A 16,000-nucleotide genomic window follows, 5' to 3' on the forward strand; every position below is an offset into this window, starting at 1 on the left:
AATAGATGTGTGATGTGATCACAGGCCCTGACTGGCTCTTCAGGTAATACCCCCAAACCACAGCCCCCACTCCATACAGAAAGCTCCCAGATTACCCAATAACAGAGCCATAAAGGGCTTCCTGCTGGCACGCTGCCTGTAGCCGCACCCCACAACCTGGGAACACACACCCATCCGTGGAAGGGTTGCACTTGCAAAGGCTCATGACTGATGGAACTCATCATGTTCAGTCATTCAAAATTAAAAACACAAAAGCCCACAGGAGCCCCCACAGCCAGTATTCCTAGGATTGCAGGCAGTAAGCCGACACACCTTTGCTATCAGCCTCTACACACGAGAATTAGATGTCTTTCTATTTGTCACCTAGTTCCTCCTGAACATACACCACATTGTCAACGAAAATTTAAGAAGCAAGTCCACCTTCAGAAAACGGAACACTCGGAACCATTTGGTCATGTGGTTTCCAACACAAAGACCCCAAAGGGACCCAAGGGGGCAAAACAAGTTCCTCCTAACACAGCAGAAAACCTGACCCTGACAGTGCTCCCCCACAGCGAAGCCGCATTGGGCCTCTCCGCGAGCCCTGCGCCATGTAGACACATTCATTCCCAATATGCTGTTCAGGATGGGGAGAAAAATCGCAGACTGAGGCTTGGTCACGAAAAAGCTGTTCACCACCGAGCCAGTGAAATAGCTTCATATTCCATGTGAGAACATCAAAGGAAAGGGCTGAGCAGGTGAGTGGGGTGCACAGAAGGCCGCTGTCGGAAGGATTAGGCAACAATCAGCATTAGGGGAGTAAGCGGTCCTCAGACAGGCCGGGTGGGAAACACGCACTCATCTTCCTTTGGGTGTCAGGATGTATGCTAACATGTAATAGTTCCTGAGACTCCTGCAGTGTAGCTGCGTTTAACCAAACATTCCCCAAACTCGTGAGACCTTAGGTCCTTTTTCCACCAAATAGCAATTATTTGCTATTGGGAAGGCCCATTTTGAGAAATACTGACTTCAGCACACAGATTGTTAGAGTGATCGCCTCATTTAACACCAGGCTGCAGTCAAAGAAACTGAGGTCCTGAGAAATGAACCCACGGGTAGAGATGACACGCTCAATGGTGACAGGTGGAACTGGAAGTGGCCTCCTGACCCCAGGCCCGGGCTCTTTCTTCCATATCCATTCTACAGGTCTGTGAACAAAAATTGCCTCAACACATATAATCAACACACACACACACACACACACACACACACACTTGCAGACCAGCTCCCAGTCCACGGGGATTTCTGTAAGCACAGTTTGATAGTAACATAACTCAGAAAAATGTTCCAGCTCCCTACAAAGGTTTCACATGCAACCACTGAAAAGACTCTAGGCTAAACCTGAGGCTGGAGGGGCAATCCTATTAGGCAACAACTCAAACACTGGTGCTTGGAAGTTAAGAAGAGACAGCAGGCACACCTGTGTCCATTGGCATCCAGCTAAATTAATACCAAAAAATTAGGCAATCAGCCAATTATCTGTCACCCAGAGATTCACTTGAAGGATTTAAATAGTTTTTGCAAGCGCAAATTTGAAATTTCCATACTTATAAGATAGTCTTCCTCAGATATTTACAGAGATGCTAAAGTTTTACAATGGTATTCATGCAAAATCAGGAAATAATATTAATCACAGGTACTCCATAGCAGTGTGTTGGTAGCTTTCTGGGGATCCCCAGGTGGCGTTTAAGCAGGTAATCCCTCCAACATTTACTTCTGTCTTCACCCTTGGTATTTCTGGTCTCATAATCACGATAATCCCACGCCCTTGACAACTCTTCTCTCCCACACCCACTGGCATGTACTCTGTTACACACTCCATCCCTCGCTTGCTCTACAGGCATTGACTAAGTCCTGTTCGATGCCAGTCACTGCTCTAGGCTCCAGGGAGAGAGCTGAACAGACGGACCAATGACCCTGCCCTCATGGAGTTTACATTCCAGAGGGAATTTTTACTATGATCATAAATCTTGTTTTGCAAATAAAATTTTCTCTTCTTCGAAAGCAGAAAATGACAACAAATGGGAAATGTACTATCAATCTCATTTTGGCAAAGACATTCCCTGGAATTCCAGATTCTAAAACATGGGCTTGCAAGAAACTCCCATGACCAATAGGCAGCTGTGGGGAAAGAAATGTCACAGTCCCCGGCTCTCTCAGTGTCTTCAGGTACGGCAGCAAGAGGGCACCATAGATTTATTTCTTTTCATAAAACTCAAGAAGTAGGTATTTTAAAGAAAAGTTGTAATACAGCTTTCATATTTTTCTTTGTTATGTCATAACTTAGTGAATAAACTTTTTTTTTAGCATTTTATAATTTCTAAAGTATTTTCTAGAACTGCTTTGTCTGAGTTGCATATAGCCCTATGGAGTCAGGTGGGGTAGGGATCTTCCCCACTCTGAGCATATGGACCACTAGCCTTAGACCAGGGGAGGCCTCTAGAACATGAGGGGTTTGGGCCCTGTTACATAATCTCTCACAGATTCAGCTCCTGGAGCAATGTGTCTCCCTGAGCGTCACTATAAGAAATCATGTTACGGCGGCCAGCCCCATGGCTGAGTGGTTAAGCTCGCCGGCTCCACTTTAGCGGCCCGGGGTTTCGCCAGCTTGTATCCTGGGCACAGACATGGCCCTGCTCATCCAGCCGTGCTGAGGCGGCGTCCCACATGGCACAACCAGAGGCACTCACAACTAGAATATACAACTATGTACTGGGGAGCTTTGGGGAGAAGAAGAAGAAAAAAGAAGAAGAAGATTGGCAACAGATGTTAGCTCAGGTGCCAATCTTTAAAAAAACAAGAGAAATCACGTTATGAAAACTGTCACTCCAAGTCCTTCATGGGACCAGTAAGGATATAAATAATTAAGGAATTTCTTGCTGCATTTGTGGTTGAGGACACTGAGCTCTAACCCTCAGGGCCTAACATGAAAGTCCAAGGTAAACATTTTTGGCTTCCAGTTCTCAGAAAAAGTTTGCTTCCTCCCAAGAACTAAAATGTTTCTTCCTTTCTGATGGCGAGAATTGTGAGTCTCACCACACCTTCGTACTTATTTTGCATTCCGGGAAGCTCAAAGTCAAATGTGAGGCTGAAGTATTACGTCTTTGTGGGCTTTCGGTCTTTCTATTTATGCTCTTCCCCTCTGTTCCTACCTTCCTACTTCTATTTCTATCCTATTACTTCTTATTAATGGTGTTTTTCTGCTCGTTTTAAGCTGCCTCAAGTCCTTATTGGAATGCGTGGAATGAGACAGAGAGTAGCTACATTCATATAGATCCTCAATTTATAGATGGGGAAATGAATCGTGCACATTAAAGGCGATGGGTCCGAGGTAACGAAGCTTGCTGGGCCTGGAACTGGAAGCTGGGTCTCTGAGACACTAGTCTGCACTCACTTTATCAGACCACCTCCGTTCCCCCGTGAGCTTCAGGGTAGAGCCCCAAGACTCCGTGTCCTGGAAAGGTGTCTGAACTTCACAGACCGCAACGCACTTGCCATCCCCGTGAATCCCTGCTCCCCAAACTGAACCAGTATGACTCGAGTGCTCACAGGTCCTCTTCCTCAGTCTAAGCTGGTTTGGCCCAAAACAGATGAGCTCACTAAGTGGTTTCATTCAGCCAAGAATCAAACTTTAAGAAACACAAGCCCTAACCAAAAACAAGTCAGTTGGCTACAAATTTCACTGACGCTGAGGTAGACGTCTATGATCTCCTGGTAGCTAAAGATAATCTTTTCATAGAAGTGTTCTCCTGCCCTGCAGAATCCCCTTGGACAGGCTCAGGTTGACATCCAGACATTTGGATTCCGCCCAGAACGCTCAGTTCCTGCTTCAGAACAAGAGCGAAGGCTCCCCTGTCAGTTAACGAGCCACGGATGCAAAAGAAATTCCCCCGTCCCTCCATCCCTGCTCGGGCCCTGCCTGAGTGAGCCGAACCCCATGTCAAAGGCTGTTTTCCTGTCTCTCCACTGACCGAGGAGCCCCAGCGGTGTCATCTCAGGGAGCCGAACGTCAGTTCATTTAATATTCTGACCCTTGAATTCCACTAATATAGACGGCTGCCTACAATTTTAAGCCTGTCCATGGCAAAAACAGATTTCTGTCCAAGCTGTGACTACGTAAGGTGTCCACTTCATCATGGGGACTGTTCCCTTGCCGGCCACCTCTGGTAATAAAGATTTAATAATAATTATTATAATACTAGTTATTATTATCATAGAAGTTTCAAATGAAGAATTACAAGTCTTCAGACAGCCCCGTAACCAGTTGACCAGGCCATGATGGCGGCATCTACCACAAAGCCAGCAATAACGCTAATAGCATAACTATTTTGACTGAGAAATACAACATTTCGATTAACTATTTCATCCAACAAAAATCCTTGGAGCCCCTTCTAAGAATCAGGCTGAGGACACTTCACTGGGGATATTTTCATGAATATGAAAGACAAAGACCATTTCAGGTAAGCAAACTTTCCCAAATTCTGACAGAGGAAGTGAAAAGAGTAGAGGATGAGGTGAAGGGGCCGGAGACCATGGCAGACAGCTGTCAGGAGAGTCCTTCATGAGACGGGACTCAAAGGAGGAGAGGAAATTAGCCGCACAAAGAGAAGGGAAGAGAGCAGACCCAGGAACAGAAAGTGCAGGGAGAGAGTGAGGCGCAGCAAGGTGAGTGCGTTTCAGAGACCAGTGGCACAACGTTGTACTGTGGTCAGCAATCGTTACTGTCACTTAAACGTTTGTTGAGAGGGTAGTTTTCATGTTAAGTGTCTTCCCACAATAAAATAAAACTTTAAAAAAAAAGGGAAAGAAAAGAAAGGCCACAGAAGAGGGAGCAGAATACAGTGAGTTGACAGAGCAGCAGGAGGCAGCCTGGAGCCTCCAGGGCGGGCCGCGGTTGGGAGATGGGCTTTACTGTAAACACCATGGAAAGGCCCTGAAGTCCTTGAAGAGAAAGAATGACAAAATCTGAGCTCCACTGAAAGGGATCAACATGACCCTGCACAGACCAGAGAAGCGGGACCTGAAGCCGGGGACCAGCGTGGGGGCTCCTTAGGGAGCAGGCTCTTCGTGGCTGCTCAGGATGCTCTGGGTGACCTGCTTTACTCAGCTTGTGAACATTTTACTGCATATTTGCACTTTCCAAGAAGCACAGGGCTACAGAGGGAGAGAATAAAGTTAGCTCCTCACTAGTAACTCAGGTAAAGGAGAAACCAAGGTGCAGTTTGAAGGTTCTCGAGGCTCCGAGGCCCAGACACCTGCACAGCTGTAAGCTGGATGTGTTCTCACTGCATATCTCAGATCCGCCCACGAGAAATCAACCTGAAGGGAAACCATGACAACTGCAGTCATTGTGCTACCCACTGACGAGGCTTACAGACCTTGCCCATGAACCTGGACTACACTGTAATCACTCAAATTAGCCCGCAAGCAGCATCTCCCAGGAGATGGAAGCTCAGTGTCCCACGAGGGGCAGCTCATTAGTTGTGCAAAGCTCAGTCTGCTATCTCAGGAGAGTGGTGGTTTTCAAACTATGTCCTCAGGAGCACCGGGTTCTGCAGAGACGCCTCAGGGCCCAGTGGGGTGAAGGGGAGACAAATGGCCGGGGCTCCAGGCTGATCTCAGAGGACACATGATTCGATGACCTGTTGTTTGTCACTCAGCCTGGCTCCTTTCCCCACTGCTGTTGTCAAGACCACTAACGACCTTCCTTCGCTGGATCAGATGGAAGCTTTCCGACCTTCATCTCACTTGACCCGGGAGCAACATTGACGTGCTGACCCACTCCCTCCCCACAGGGATTCTCTTCTCACCTACACCCATGGCTTCAAATGCTCGACACACCCGTGGTGCTCAGATGCAAACCTCCAGCCCACATCTCCTTCCTGAAGGCCACCAGACACACGTGTCAGCCTTCTGGACACTTGCATTGTATGTCCCACAGCCACAGAATCTCAAATGATCACAACTGAACTTACACTTTTCCCGAAGTCTGGCTTCCCTCCTGTTTCCATATCTCATTGAGGTTGGGTGTAAGGCTTCTCATGCTGGAAGTCTTCTGTATCAGATGAGTTCAGAAGAACGTGTCTGTGTGTCCGTGTGTATGTGTGTGTGTGTGCTCTTGCATTTGTGTACGTTGGTATAAAACCTGCACCCCAACCAAAGCTAGAGCTCTAGTACATTATATGCTGTGGACTTCTCCTCGGCTTCTCTCTCCATCATTACAACTCCTCTTCACACTCAGTAGCCATTGCCCAGGTCCAGAACTTCCTGACTCATATATCATTTCCACAGGACCTAACCAAGAAGCGGCCATGAGAGTGATGAACTAACAGCAATGACTCTGAACTAACAGGGCAGTACACCAAGGAACACATTTGAATTTTATAGAACTCTTCTGGAAGCAAGGGCTAAATCCAAAAGGTTCATGTGTGCGTGTGTGTGAGGAAGATTAGCCCTGAGGTAACATCTGTTGCCAATCTTCCTCTGTTTGCTCAAGGGAGATTGTCCCTGAGCTAACATTTGTGCCAGTCTTCCTCTGTGTTGTATGTGGGATGCCGCCACAGCATGGCTGACAAGTGGTGTGTATGTCTGCACCTGGGATCCGAACCCACGAACCCCAGGCTGCCAAAGTGGAGTGTGTGAACTTAACCACCAGACCAGCCCCTAAATCCAAATGTTTTTGATGCTTCATTGTGAAAAATTTTTGACATCATACAAAGCTGGATAATTAAAAATCACCCTCAGCGAGCAGAGCCTTTGGGTCAGCCTGATAGTCCAGGGCCTGCGGCCAAGCGCTCAACCTCATCCAGGCCACCCGGCTCCCTCTGCTTTAATGAAGCTGCTGCGTTCCGTTCAGCAATCCTCCAGGTCCTGTTAGACAGCACCTTCCGGTCTCACGAGTTTGTTTCCTGTGTGGTAGTGTCGTGTGGACAGCAAAGTTGCTGGAAATAAGAGGACAGAGGTGAGGAGAGTGAGGGGACTCTGACCACATGATGATAATGCATAGCGCCACCGAGGGATCACGAAACAGTGACCTGCGTCTACGCACCGTGGCCATTCAGCACGCAGAAGACCCCTTAGCTACCAAGTCAGCATTTCAACTCGGTAATGACAAGGAGTATTTTCTCAGCACAAATTATAGCTAATGTGTAAATCGAGGGGAAAAGCACAGTAATTAACTGCCTTTTACTGGAACTTATAATGCTATCTGCTTTGGCATCACACTTGAACATCTTCTTCATTCTTTATCAGAGGTCACTTTTATGGACTGAATTTGTGTCCCCCCAAATTAATATGTTGAAACTCTAACTCTATTAGGAGGTGAGGTCTTGGGGAGGCAATTAGGTAGTGAGGTGGGGCCTCATGGATGGGATTAGTGCCCTTGTAAGAAGAGACGTGAGGACACAGCGAGAAGACACCATCATGAACCAGGACATGGGCTCCCACCAGACGCGAAATCTGCCGGTACCCTCATCCTGGACTTCCAGCCTCCAGGACTGTGAGAAATAAACGTCTGCAGTTACGATACCCAGTCTGTGGGGTTTTCGTCACAGTGGCCCAAACTGAGACAATCACCCACAGGAAGAGAAGATGACTCTAACACAATGAATGTTCTTGACCCGTTTGTCTCCCTATGCCACGGACGAATCCACTCTCTGTATTTCATCTCTGATACCTTCTCCACACTTACAGATCCTTCAGAACTATTTTGATAACTTTACAGCTCCTAGACTATTTTGGAGTGTTCTGTCCAACTCTGAGTGCCATGAATTAAAGATATTGACAAGCTAGAATTCACCAGAAAAGAGTGATCAGAAGGGTGAGGTGTAGACACTGCTGTTTCAGGAAGTACTGAAATCAGAGTGGAGAAGAGAGGCTTTGGGGAGGAGGTGACAGCCATCCTGAAATGTCTGCGGGGCGACGCTGGGCGAGAGAAACACATCTGGGTCCTTAGATGAAGGCAAGGGAGCTAAAAAGTCAGCGGCCACACTCTGGGTGCGAATCCTGGCTCTGGCCAGCACTGGCTGGGTGACCTCAGGTCTCCTCCTGCCAGACCTGGGTGGCCTCACCACGCGGGGTAATGACTGCATGAAAGTAATGCTGCGTGAAAGTGGGGAGACGCTTCATGGAAACAGCGCTCATAGCTCTTGGTGCATGGGAAGGAGCTCAGGAAGGACGATTATTAACATCCTATTAATACTTAGACTCATCAACTGTAACAGAGCCTGAGTTTGAAACCATCACCTGCAAAGAGATTTATGGGCTGAGATCAGAGGTAACTCTATTTGTTGACCCTGGTAAATTCCAAGGTTTTCTAAAAGGTCTTCTTGATTAATAATTCCGTCCACAGCTGTCTGCCCTGGTACATCTTCTCATACCTTACCTGTAATTTCCAAACTTAAAGCCACTATTGGGTTAGTTAGATAATGAAAACAACTTCCAGAAGACCCCTGGTAAGGAGCACAGAGTTATTTAGGGTTTTCCTGGTCTTTTCACATTCATACATCCATATATCAGTCAGAGGCAGCCTTAGAATGCCTACCTGCCGCAGTCAGGGTGGTTCCAGCAGCTGCTGCAAACACTCGACACTCCTCCCATCGAGAGGTGGGGTCTCTGTCCCAGTCCTTTGAATCCAGGTGGGCTCTCGACTCCTTCCACCAAGAGAGTATAGCAGAAATGATGTCGTACCCATCAGGGCCTAAGCAGGAGAGAAGACCCATAGTCATGTGAAGGGAGAGCACTGAGTCTAAAGAACCGCCAGCTGCAAAGGGGAATTGGCATAATGAGGGATTTGCTCGTAAGAGGTAGGGAGAAATCTAAAGAATACAGGAGCCAACGAGTAGCTCCTCCCACAGGTCTGAGGTAGAGAATCCACAGAAGGGGCCCCAGGGCTGAGATCCAGACCTTCTTGGAGATGCTCACCCATGGCTCACTCAGCAGCAAAGACATCTCTGCGGTGCCACACTGATGGAACTTGCCAGAAATCCCACCCTAGGGAGCCCAGGAAGCTGTTCACAGAAAGGTGTCTCACTGGAGCAGCTCTGCCAAGGAAGCTGCCAGCCAGTGTGCACAGCAGGAGCCGGGCACTGGGGAAGTCACCCATGTGCAGGCCAGCCCTGGGGAAGTCACTTGTTCTGCAGAGGTCAGCACTGGAACAGCGTCCTGTGCTGCAGGCGACTGAGCTGTCCACACTGCTGGCACCGAGCCCTGGGAAGCTGCCTGTGTTGCAGGATCATGAACTAGAGGAATTTCAGATGCTACCGGACCCTGCTGAGCACACCAGAGCCAGGACGTCAAACCCCTTCCCCCTGCAGGGTCCCTCCAGGGCCCAGCGCTGACAAGGCTTAACGTCATGCCAGCTGACAAAGAAGCATTATCTAATGGGCGCACATCCACTATGGTGAACTGGCAAAGAAGGATGAGCCTGGAGCTGAGAGGCAATCAATGGATAACTCGCACAGTCTGCCCTTTGGCCACTCAGCTTGCAGCACTGTCCCCTCATTGCCACACCCCGCCAGTGCCTGCAGATGGACTCCTTCACTGCAGACTCGACATCTTCTAGGATGTGGATCAGACTACTCCCCTCCCCTCTCCAACCCCACACCTAGCCTCCAGGGCCCCCAGCAACCTCTCCCACTCTATTCTGCCCTCACACTTTCTGCTTCTGCCACGTTGACCTTCTTTGGGGAACGATTTTCCCATCCCCCACACAGGCACCTTGTGATGGTTACTTTATGAGTTGACTTGACTGAGCTGGGGGCACCCAGATATTTGGTCAAAAATTATTCTGAGGGTGTCTCTGAGGGTGATTTGGGATGAGAATAACATTTCGATCAGTGGACTGAGTGGACTGCCCTCTCCAGTGTGGGTGGGCCACATCCAATCAACCGAAGGGTTGAATAGAACAGAAAGGTTGACACTCCCCCAAGAAAGAGAGCTCTCCTGGGACGTTGGCTTTTTTCCTGCCTTGAGACTCAAACTGAAATGTCAGTTTTCCTGGGTCTCCAGCTTGCCAGCCCCAAAATTGGGACTTGTCAGTCACTGTGATCATGGGAGCCAATTCCTTACAGTAAATTACACGTCCTATTGGTTTCGTTTCTCTGGAGAACCCTGACTGATACACCCCAGGGCTCTCTGGTGCCCACATCCTACACACCCTTCAAGCACAGCTCAAATCTGAGTCCTCCCAAGTTTCTAAGACTGCTCTTGAAAACAGCTTCCTAAACATCTGTTTTCAGACTAGTGCCAGCCCACACGGAGGTCTTCAGGTGTCTTGGAAAAAAGGAGAAAAATTCTGATTAATGACAATTTGGTGAGTTTTTCTTTAAGCTACTTTTTTTCATTCTAATATAATGCTCTCCTACTATTTTGGTTTTAAATGCTCTTTCTTTGATGAAATTGTGGTGAGAGTAAATAAATTTTATTTTAATTAATATCTTCACTTAGAATATCTAAGGTTGGCAACCTGAATTTAGTGTACATTTTTTCCTACATTTTAAATGATCTATGAAATTCCCAAATAAGGGAGCCACTGCTCTAAAGAGCTTTGAACTCTAGTTCCTCTGAACGTATTCACTTCGTCATTCACTCACTCAACCAGCATTTAGTGAGAGTTTACTATGCCCACGCCCTAGGGATTCAAACTTCTCGAAGCTGACAGTGTAACGGGGCTGCAGACAGTTTAAATCAGCTTAAATTCAGTGTGACAAGATCTGTAATGCAGAAAGAAACAGTCGGCGTGACAGAAGCGCATACCGGGGTGTCTTACTGTGGCTGGGATGGCGACAGGTTTACTGAAGGAAGAGTCACACCAGCCGGGACCTGAAGGATTGGGGAAGAAATTGCCAGGAGAGTGAGGAGGAGGAAGGCAAACACGCGAGGCCTTGAGAATCAGAGAACGAAAGAGCCTGTTTGTAAGATTAGAGTATGGAGGGTGGATGGGGTCACTGAGGTCTGGAGTGGGGGGACAAGAAATAAGGATGCAAAGTAAGCAAGAACCAGATCCTGAAGGGCCTCATGAGTGGTGTCTAGGACTTGGGATCCATCTAAAGACAATAGGAAACCACCAAGGGGTTTAAAGAGGGACCTGCGTCAGGCGGATGATGTGGGCTGCAATACGGGCAACGGGTTAAAGGCAGACAGGGGTCACAGGGACACCAGTTGGGGCAAGCAACCCAGGACGGGGGTGTGGGTGGCTTAGACCAGGGTGAGTGGCGAGCACAGGTCTGGTCTCTGGTCGGGCGCTCCCGTGACCTTGTCCTGGGCGCAGGCAGACAGCAGCCCCGCTCGTTGGGACAGGCAGCTCCCAAGGGGACTGCAAGCTCACAAGTTTGCTGCGGGTCATTGGAGGCTCTTGTGGGACACCCAAAGAGCGGCGTCTGTCCAGACGAGGTGGGTCTGGGCTTAAGAGAGAGTCAGCTAGAGATGACCATTTGAGTGTCAATGGCAATTAAGTCATCAGAGCTGGCCGTGTGGCCCCGGAGGAGCCTATGCAGACGGACGGCCAAAACCTGGGAGAGAAGCCTGGGAGCCACCAACACTCAGGAAAGAGCTCGGAGAGACAGAAGCTCCTCCTGCCACGGAGCAGCTGGGGTGGAGGGCAGCAAGGACAGGGCGGGGTCCCAGAAAGGAACCGGTGGCCGAGAGGAGCTGCAGACAGGAGGGACTGCCCGGCACAGTGGCTAGCGCGGGACATGGGGCGGGCCGGCTACAGTGCCTGAGGAGCATCCAAGGCGTGGTGACGGCTCAGCGACTGTGGACCACTTGAGAAACTCAGGGAACAGGAGGAGGAAATGGCGTTGCAGGTGATGGAGCCCCAGGGTGGAGGGAGAGGTCTTCTGAGATTGAGCACTTGTAAATCTGGTCAAAAGCATCAGAAAAGAGGGAAACATTTGCAGAGAGAGCGAGAATGCTCCATAAAGGGAGGTCGCTGCAGAGGAGGGCGGCTGAGCAGCCCTGGCAGGAGGGAAGGAGGGCAGGCCCAGTGATGGCGGGGGGCTCAGAGAGGAGATGGAAGCACCAGAGGCATTTGCCCTGCAGAGCGGCTGTCCTCACCCTGCAGGAAAGGCAAGGCCTCTGATGAGAAGGCACGGGGGCGGAGGCAGCAGGGGGCGAAGTGTGGGAATCCTGCAGAAGGTTGCAGCTTCTCCGAGGGAACGAGAGAGGGCCCAGTGCTGGGCAGCACCCAGCGAATCCAGCAGAGAAGCACCTTGGGATGCTTGTGATCCTGTTGCCTCAAACTCGCCTTCAGATTGTGTTTGATTTTTCCTCTCCGGCTTCTTGATGTCGTGACAGTTCCTTCCAATGGGATCTTAACAGTTGGTACTGCCAACAGTGCCTGGCACACCGTCACCACTCAGGAGATCCTCAATCAAGACTGACTCATGGGACTGGTGGCCCTCTCTCCCAGCGGCCCCAATCCAGGCAAACAGCCCCATATCCACCCACGCTCCTGACGAACATCAACAAAACGCCTTTGCTCCATTCCCACAGCTCACATTAAGGCTGAGAAATGGTAGCCCACTGTGCACCTAGAGCAATGTGGAGTCTGCCATGCATGGCAGGGCCATATGCTCAAAAGGCATTCTTGGACTGGGCTCATTCTTTGTCAGGAATCAGGAAGTGAGACTAGACGGCATGTTAATTAAAGTCACAACTTTAAACACACGTTGCTCCAAGCCATGGCTGAGCTGGCAGCGGCCAGGGCCAGCTGGGAAAACTCTCTGATGTCCACCTTCCAGTTTCAGTGGGCCCTATCTCCCACAGACACCCTTCCTGGCCGGCACCCTGTGTTGCCCCTGGGCTCTCCAGAGGCCTGTGCTATGGGTTGATCCCAAAGCACCCCTTGCTCCAGACTGCCGCTCTCTAAACCCTCTCGCTAAGCAAGTGCTCAGATCACTGAGGTGCTCGATAGTGAACCAATCAATAACCCAGGTTAATTGTCGAGATGGGGGCAGGAGGTGTAACGTGTCATCCTTCAGGGGACACCTGTCTGTTAACAGAGGGATGCTAAAGGCTCAGTACTCAGATCCAAAGGGTGACTCTATGGGACCTCAGGCAGTGTGCCAGCTGGCAGGAGTGACACATTTGGGCAGGAGGGGTGATCCGACTACCCCTCAAGTTATTCCCCGTGGCCCCCTACTCACAGCTGTGGGAAGGGGGACTTGAGGCAAAGCAATGAAGGAACCAAGCAAATGGTCCACATGTGACACAAAATATAACCGAACAAAGGAGATAACGAAGTGCACCAAAAAACAACTAAATGGGAAAACAAATAGAAAGATATGCATTGAATTTGAAAATTCGATTATGTACAAAATTCATCACCCGAAGCTGAGTAAGACCATCACTTCTCTCAAGCCAGTCACTGTCCGGGAGGCAGAATAAGACCAGAAGAGGGTATGCGCCACTAAGAATGTACCAGCAAGTCAGATATGGGCTCAAAAGGGAGAGAGACCTGGGGACACGGGACCATCTCATGCAGGCGGCAGCAGGGAACTGGGCCTTTTGGGAGGGGTAACAAGCAGTCAGTAGGGGATGGGGTGGGAGGACAAGTCATTCCTGGTGGAGGAAACAGTCTGAAAAACCCACGGTCAATTTGGGGTGATGACCGAGTGTCCCTCAGAGGAGGGAATGCCAACAGTGTGACTCCGTGGCCGCTTGTTGGCTGCTGGCCTGAGTGGGACAGGGCTGGGCACTGCACAGCTGCTCAGGGCCAAGAAGAAAGTTAAGATAATCCCAGACTGGGTTTGGTCAGTGGACCCCCTCGATCATTATGATGGCGTACAGGGGCGAGGGTGGGCGGGGCAAGTTTGAAGAAGACAGTGTCCGTCCAGCACACCTTCTGACGCCTTTCATGTTACCGGGGGAAGCTATGGTTTGGCAGATCTGGAAGGGTTCCCTGAGGAAGTGATGTTTAGTGAGATTCAAGGTATGAGGAGGAGTTGATGGCAACAGGGATGGGGTCTTCCTTGCAGGGGGGACAACCTATGCTGAGGACCATGGGCAAGACAGAAACACGAGGAGTGGGAGGAAGCGAAATGGGGATGAATGGATGGGTGGGTGAGTGGGTGCATGATGGGTGGACGGATGGAAAACAGAGTGGTTTCGGCTTTTATAATCACCCATATATAGCCAAACACACACACGCACATAATCCAGAACTACCTTGTTTCTAAAATTCTTTTCTGCTGTAATACTCCACCATTAATTGCACAAGTGACCTATCATAGCTCAGCCCAAACTTAGCATAACATTCAGAGTACAAAGAAAAATAGCATCTCAGAGAAAAACCCAGTCGAAGACGAACAGCCAGGTATTTCACTACAGGCAAGGAGAGCCACATTCGAGGATACGCAGCATTAACCCTTAATTCCAGGTCAGAGTGAAATGTGACAAGGATTCGCCAAGAAGACACTTCGATAATAATCGTCTTCAAAATTCAGTCTTCTCTGTCATTGTCACTGTCATCGTCTTGCAAAAATGATTAAGGGAGAAGCTCATTAAGAGACCACTACCCCTTTAGATGGTCATTACAACAATGGAAACTAATCCTGGTCCTGTCTTGGGTGTTCACTCTGAGTTGGGCACTGAGTTGGTGCCTCAGATGTGATGGCCGATCGTGCTGAATCCTCACAGCTGCCTGAAGGTGAGCTATAATTATCATCACATAATTATCATATATATGATATATAATTATCATATAGAATTGTCATTATATATGAATTATCATTCATAGATGAGGAAACTGAGACTCAGAAGGATATCTAATTTACTCAAGGCTCCAAAGCTATGAGCAATTTAAAGATTATTACCAATATCTATTAAAATTTCATTTTGAAACAAGGAAAAAAATATCCATATTCAATTCTCTAGTTCCATCCTTACTTCATCTTTTTGTTTTGCTTTTCCTGAGTTAGCAAAACCCCTTTACTACTCAAACAGGCAGTTGCCCAGACCAGTTACTACCTTCTGGGAAAAAAACCTACCTCAGCGTCCCCAGAAACCCTACTTCTACGCTGTCTTCCCTGTCAGATCAAGGAGGTTTTGTAGGCAGGACCCTCAGACCCACAGGGGGTAAGATGTCCTCCCTTCTCCCTGAACCCACAGCAGCTCAAGCCTCCCAGCCCAGGACCTCCCAGGCGGGAAGGGCTGTAGAGACTCAGGGCCGGGAAGAGAAAGTGCTTCCCTCTCAGTCACGCAGCTGGTTGTAGGGCACCTGGAAGCACAGCCCAGACCGCTGAATTCCCAGGCTGGTCTTCTTTCCACCACGTTCGTCCCAACAGTTCCATCCACCCTGAAAGGGAGGAAAACCATCAAATGGACTCTGAAGAGGGGAGGTGTCCCTTACAAGAGAAGAGACTCTCTCACCTGGCCTTCCCAGAGTCCTGAGTTGAATGGGGCCACTGGTTTTTGTCCCCAGGGAGTAGGGGACAACCTTACACCCTCTCCTTCTGGATTGGGCCTTGAGGTCCCAGAGGTGGCTGTCTCCCCGTCTTTCCTTTTCTTACATTACACACGAGCCTAGTTAAGTTCGACATTGATGTTAGTGCGTTCGGCTTCAGAGATAAGACAATTGGTGAAGCTTAGAGAAGTTCTGTCCCCGTTTATCTAAGACATAATCTCAAACATCCCCTTGTCCTAATTACTGCGCAATCCCCGGAAGGCAGGGAGCTCAGAGGAAATCTGAGAGCAGGGCTGAGCTGTATTTTTTCTGTCTTCAGTTTGACTCTCTCAGACATTGACAAGTCTCCTCGGAGCAGAGGGGTCCATCAGGCAAGAGTCTTCAATTTTGCCACTTGGAGAGGAAAGTGGAAAGAAAGTGAAGGAAGGACGTTCCTGAGGAAGAAGAAGCCTGAATTCCAAAGGGTTTAAAACAGGGTTCATTTTTTTAAATCTGGTGACATTTGCTCAACATTCACCCCCATTTTGCTAACCCTGAGCCAGGAGCTCAGAGCACCGT

At 49.1% G+C, this 16,000-nt stretch overlaps 1 protein-coding gene across 3 annotated transcripts in view; it reads right to left on the reverse strand.

The window, feature by feature from the left end:
* LOC111773296 (uncharacterized) overlaps positions 1–16,000 on the reverse strand; it is a 123,744-nt gene that overhangs the window by 52,110 nt on the left and 55,634 nt on the right. For all 3 annotated transcript variants that reach the window (XR_011438300.1, XM_070266111.1, XM_070266112.1), the window contains exon 3: positions 8,582–8,737. Coding sequence is in view for 2 of the 3 variants with exons in the window: in XM_070266111.1 (XP_070122212.1) it covers positions 8,582–8,637 (56 nt within the window). In the remaining variant the exon portion in view is untranslated. The remainder of the gene's footprint in view (positions 1–8,581; positions 8,738–16,000) is intronic.

The sequence above is a fragment of the Equus caballus genome, chromosome 4 (genome assembly GCF_041296265.1).
Source record: "Equus caballus isolate H_3958 breed thoroughbred chromosome 4, TB-T2T, whole genome shotgun sequence".
NCBI lineage: Eukaryota > Metazoa > Chordata > Mammalia > Perissodactyla > Equidae > Equus > Equus caballus.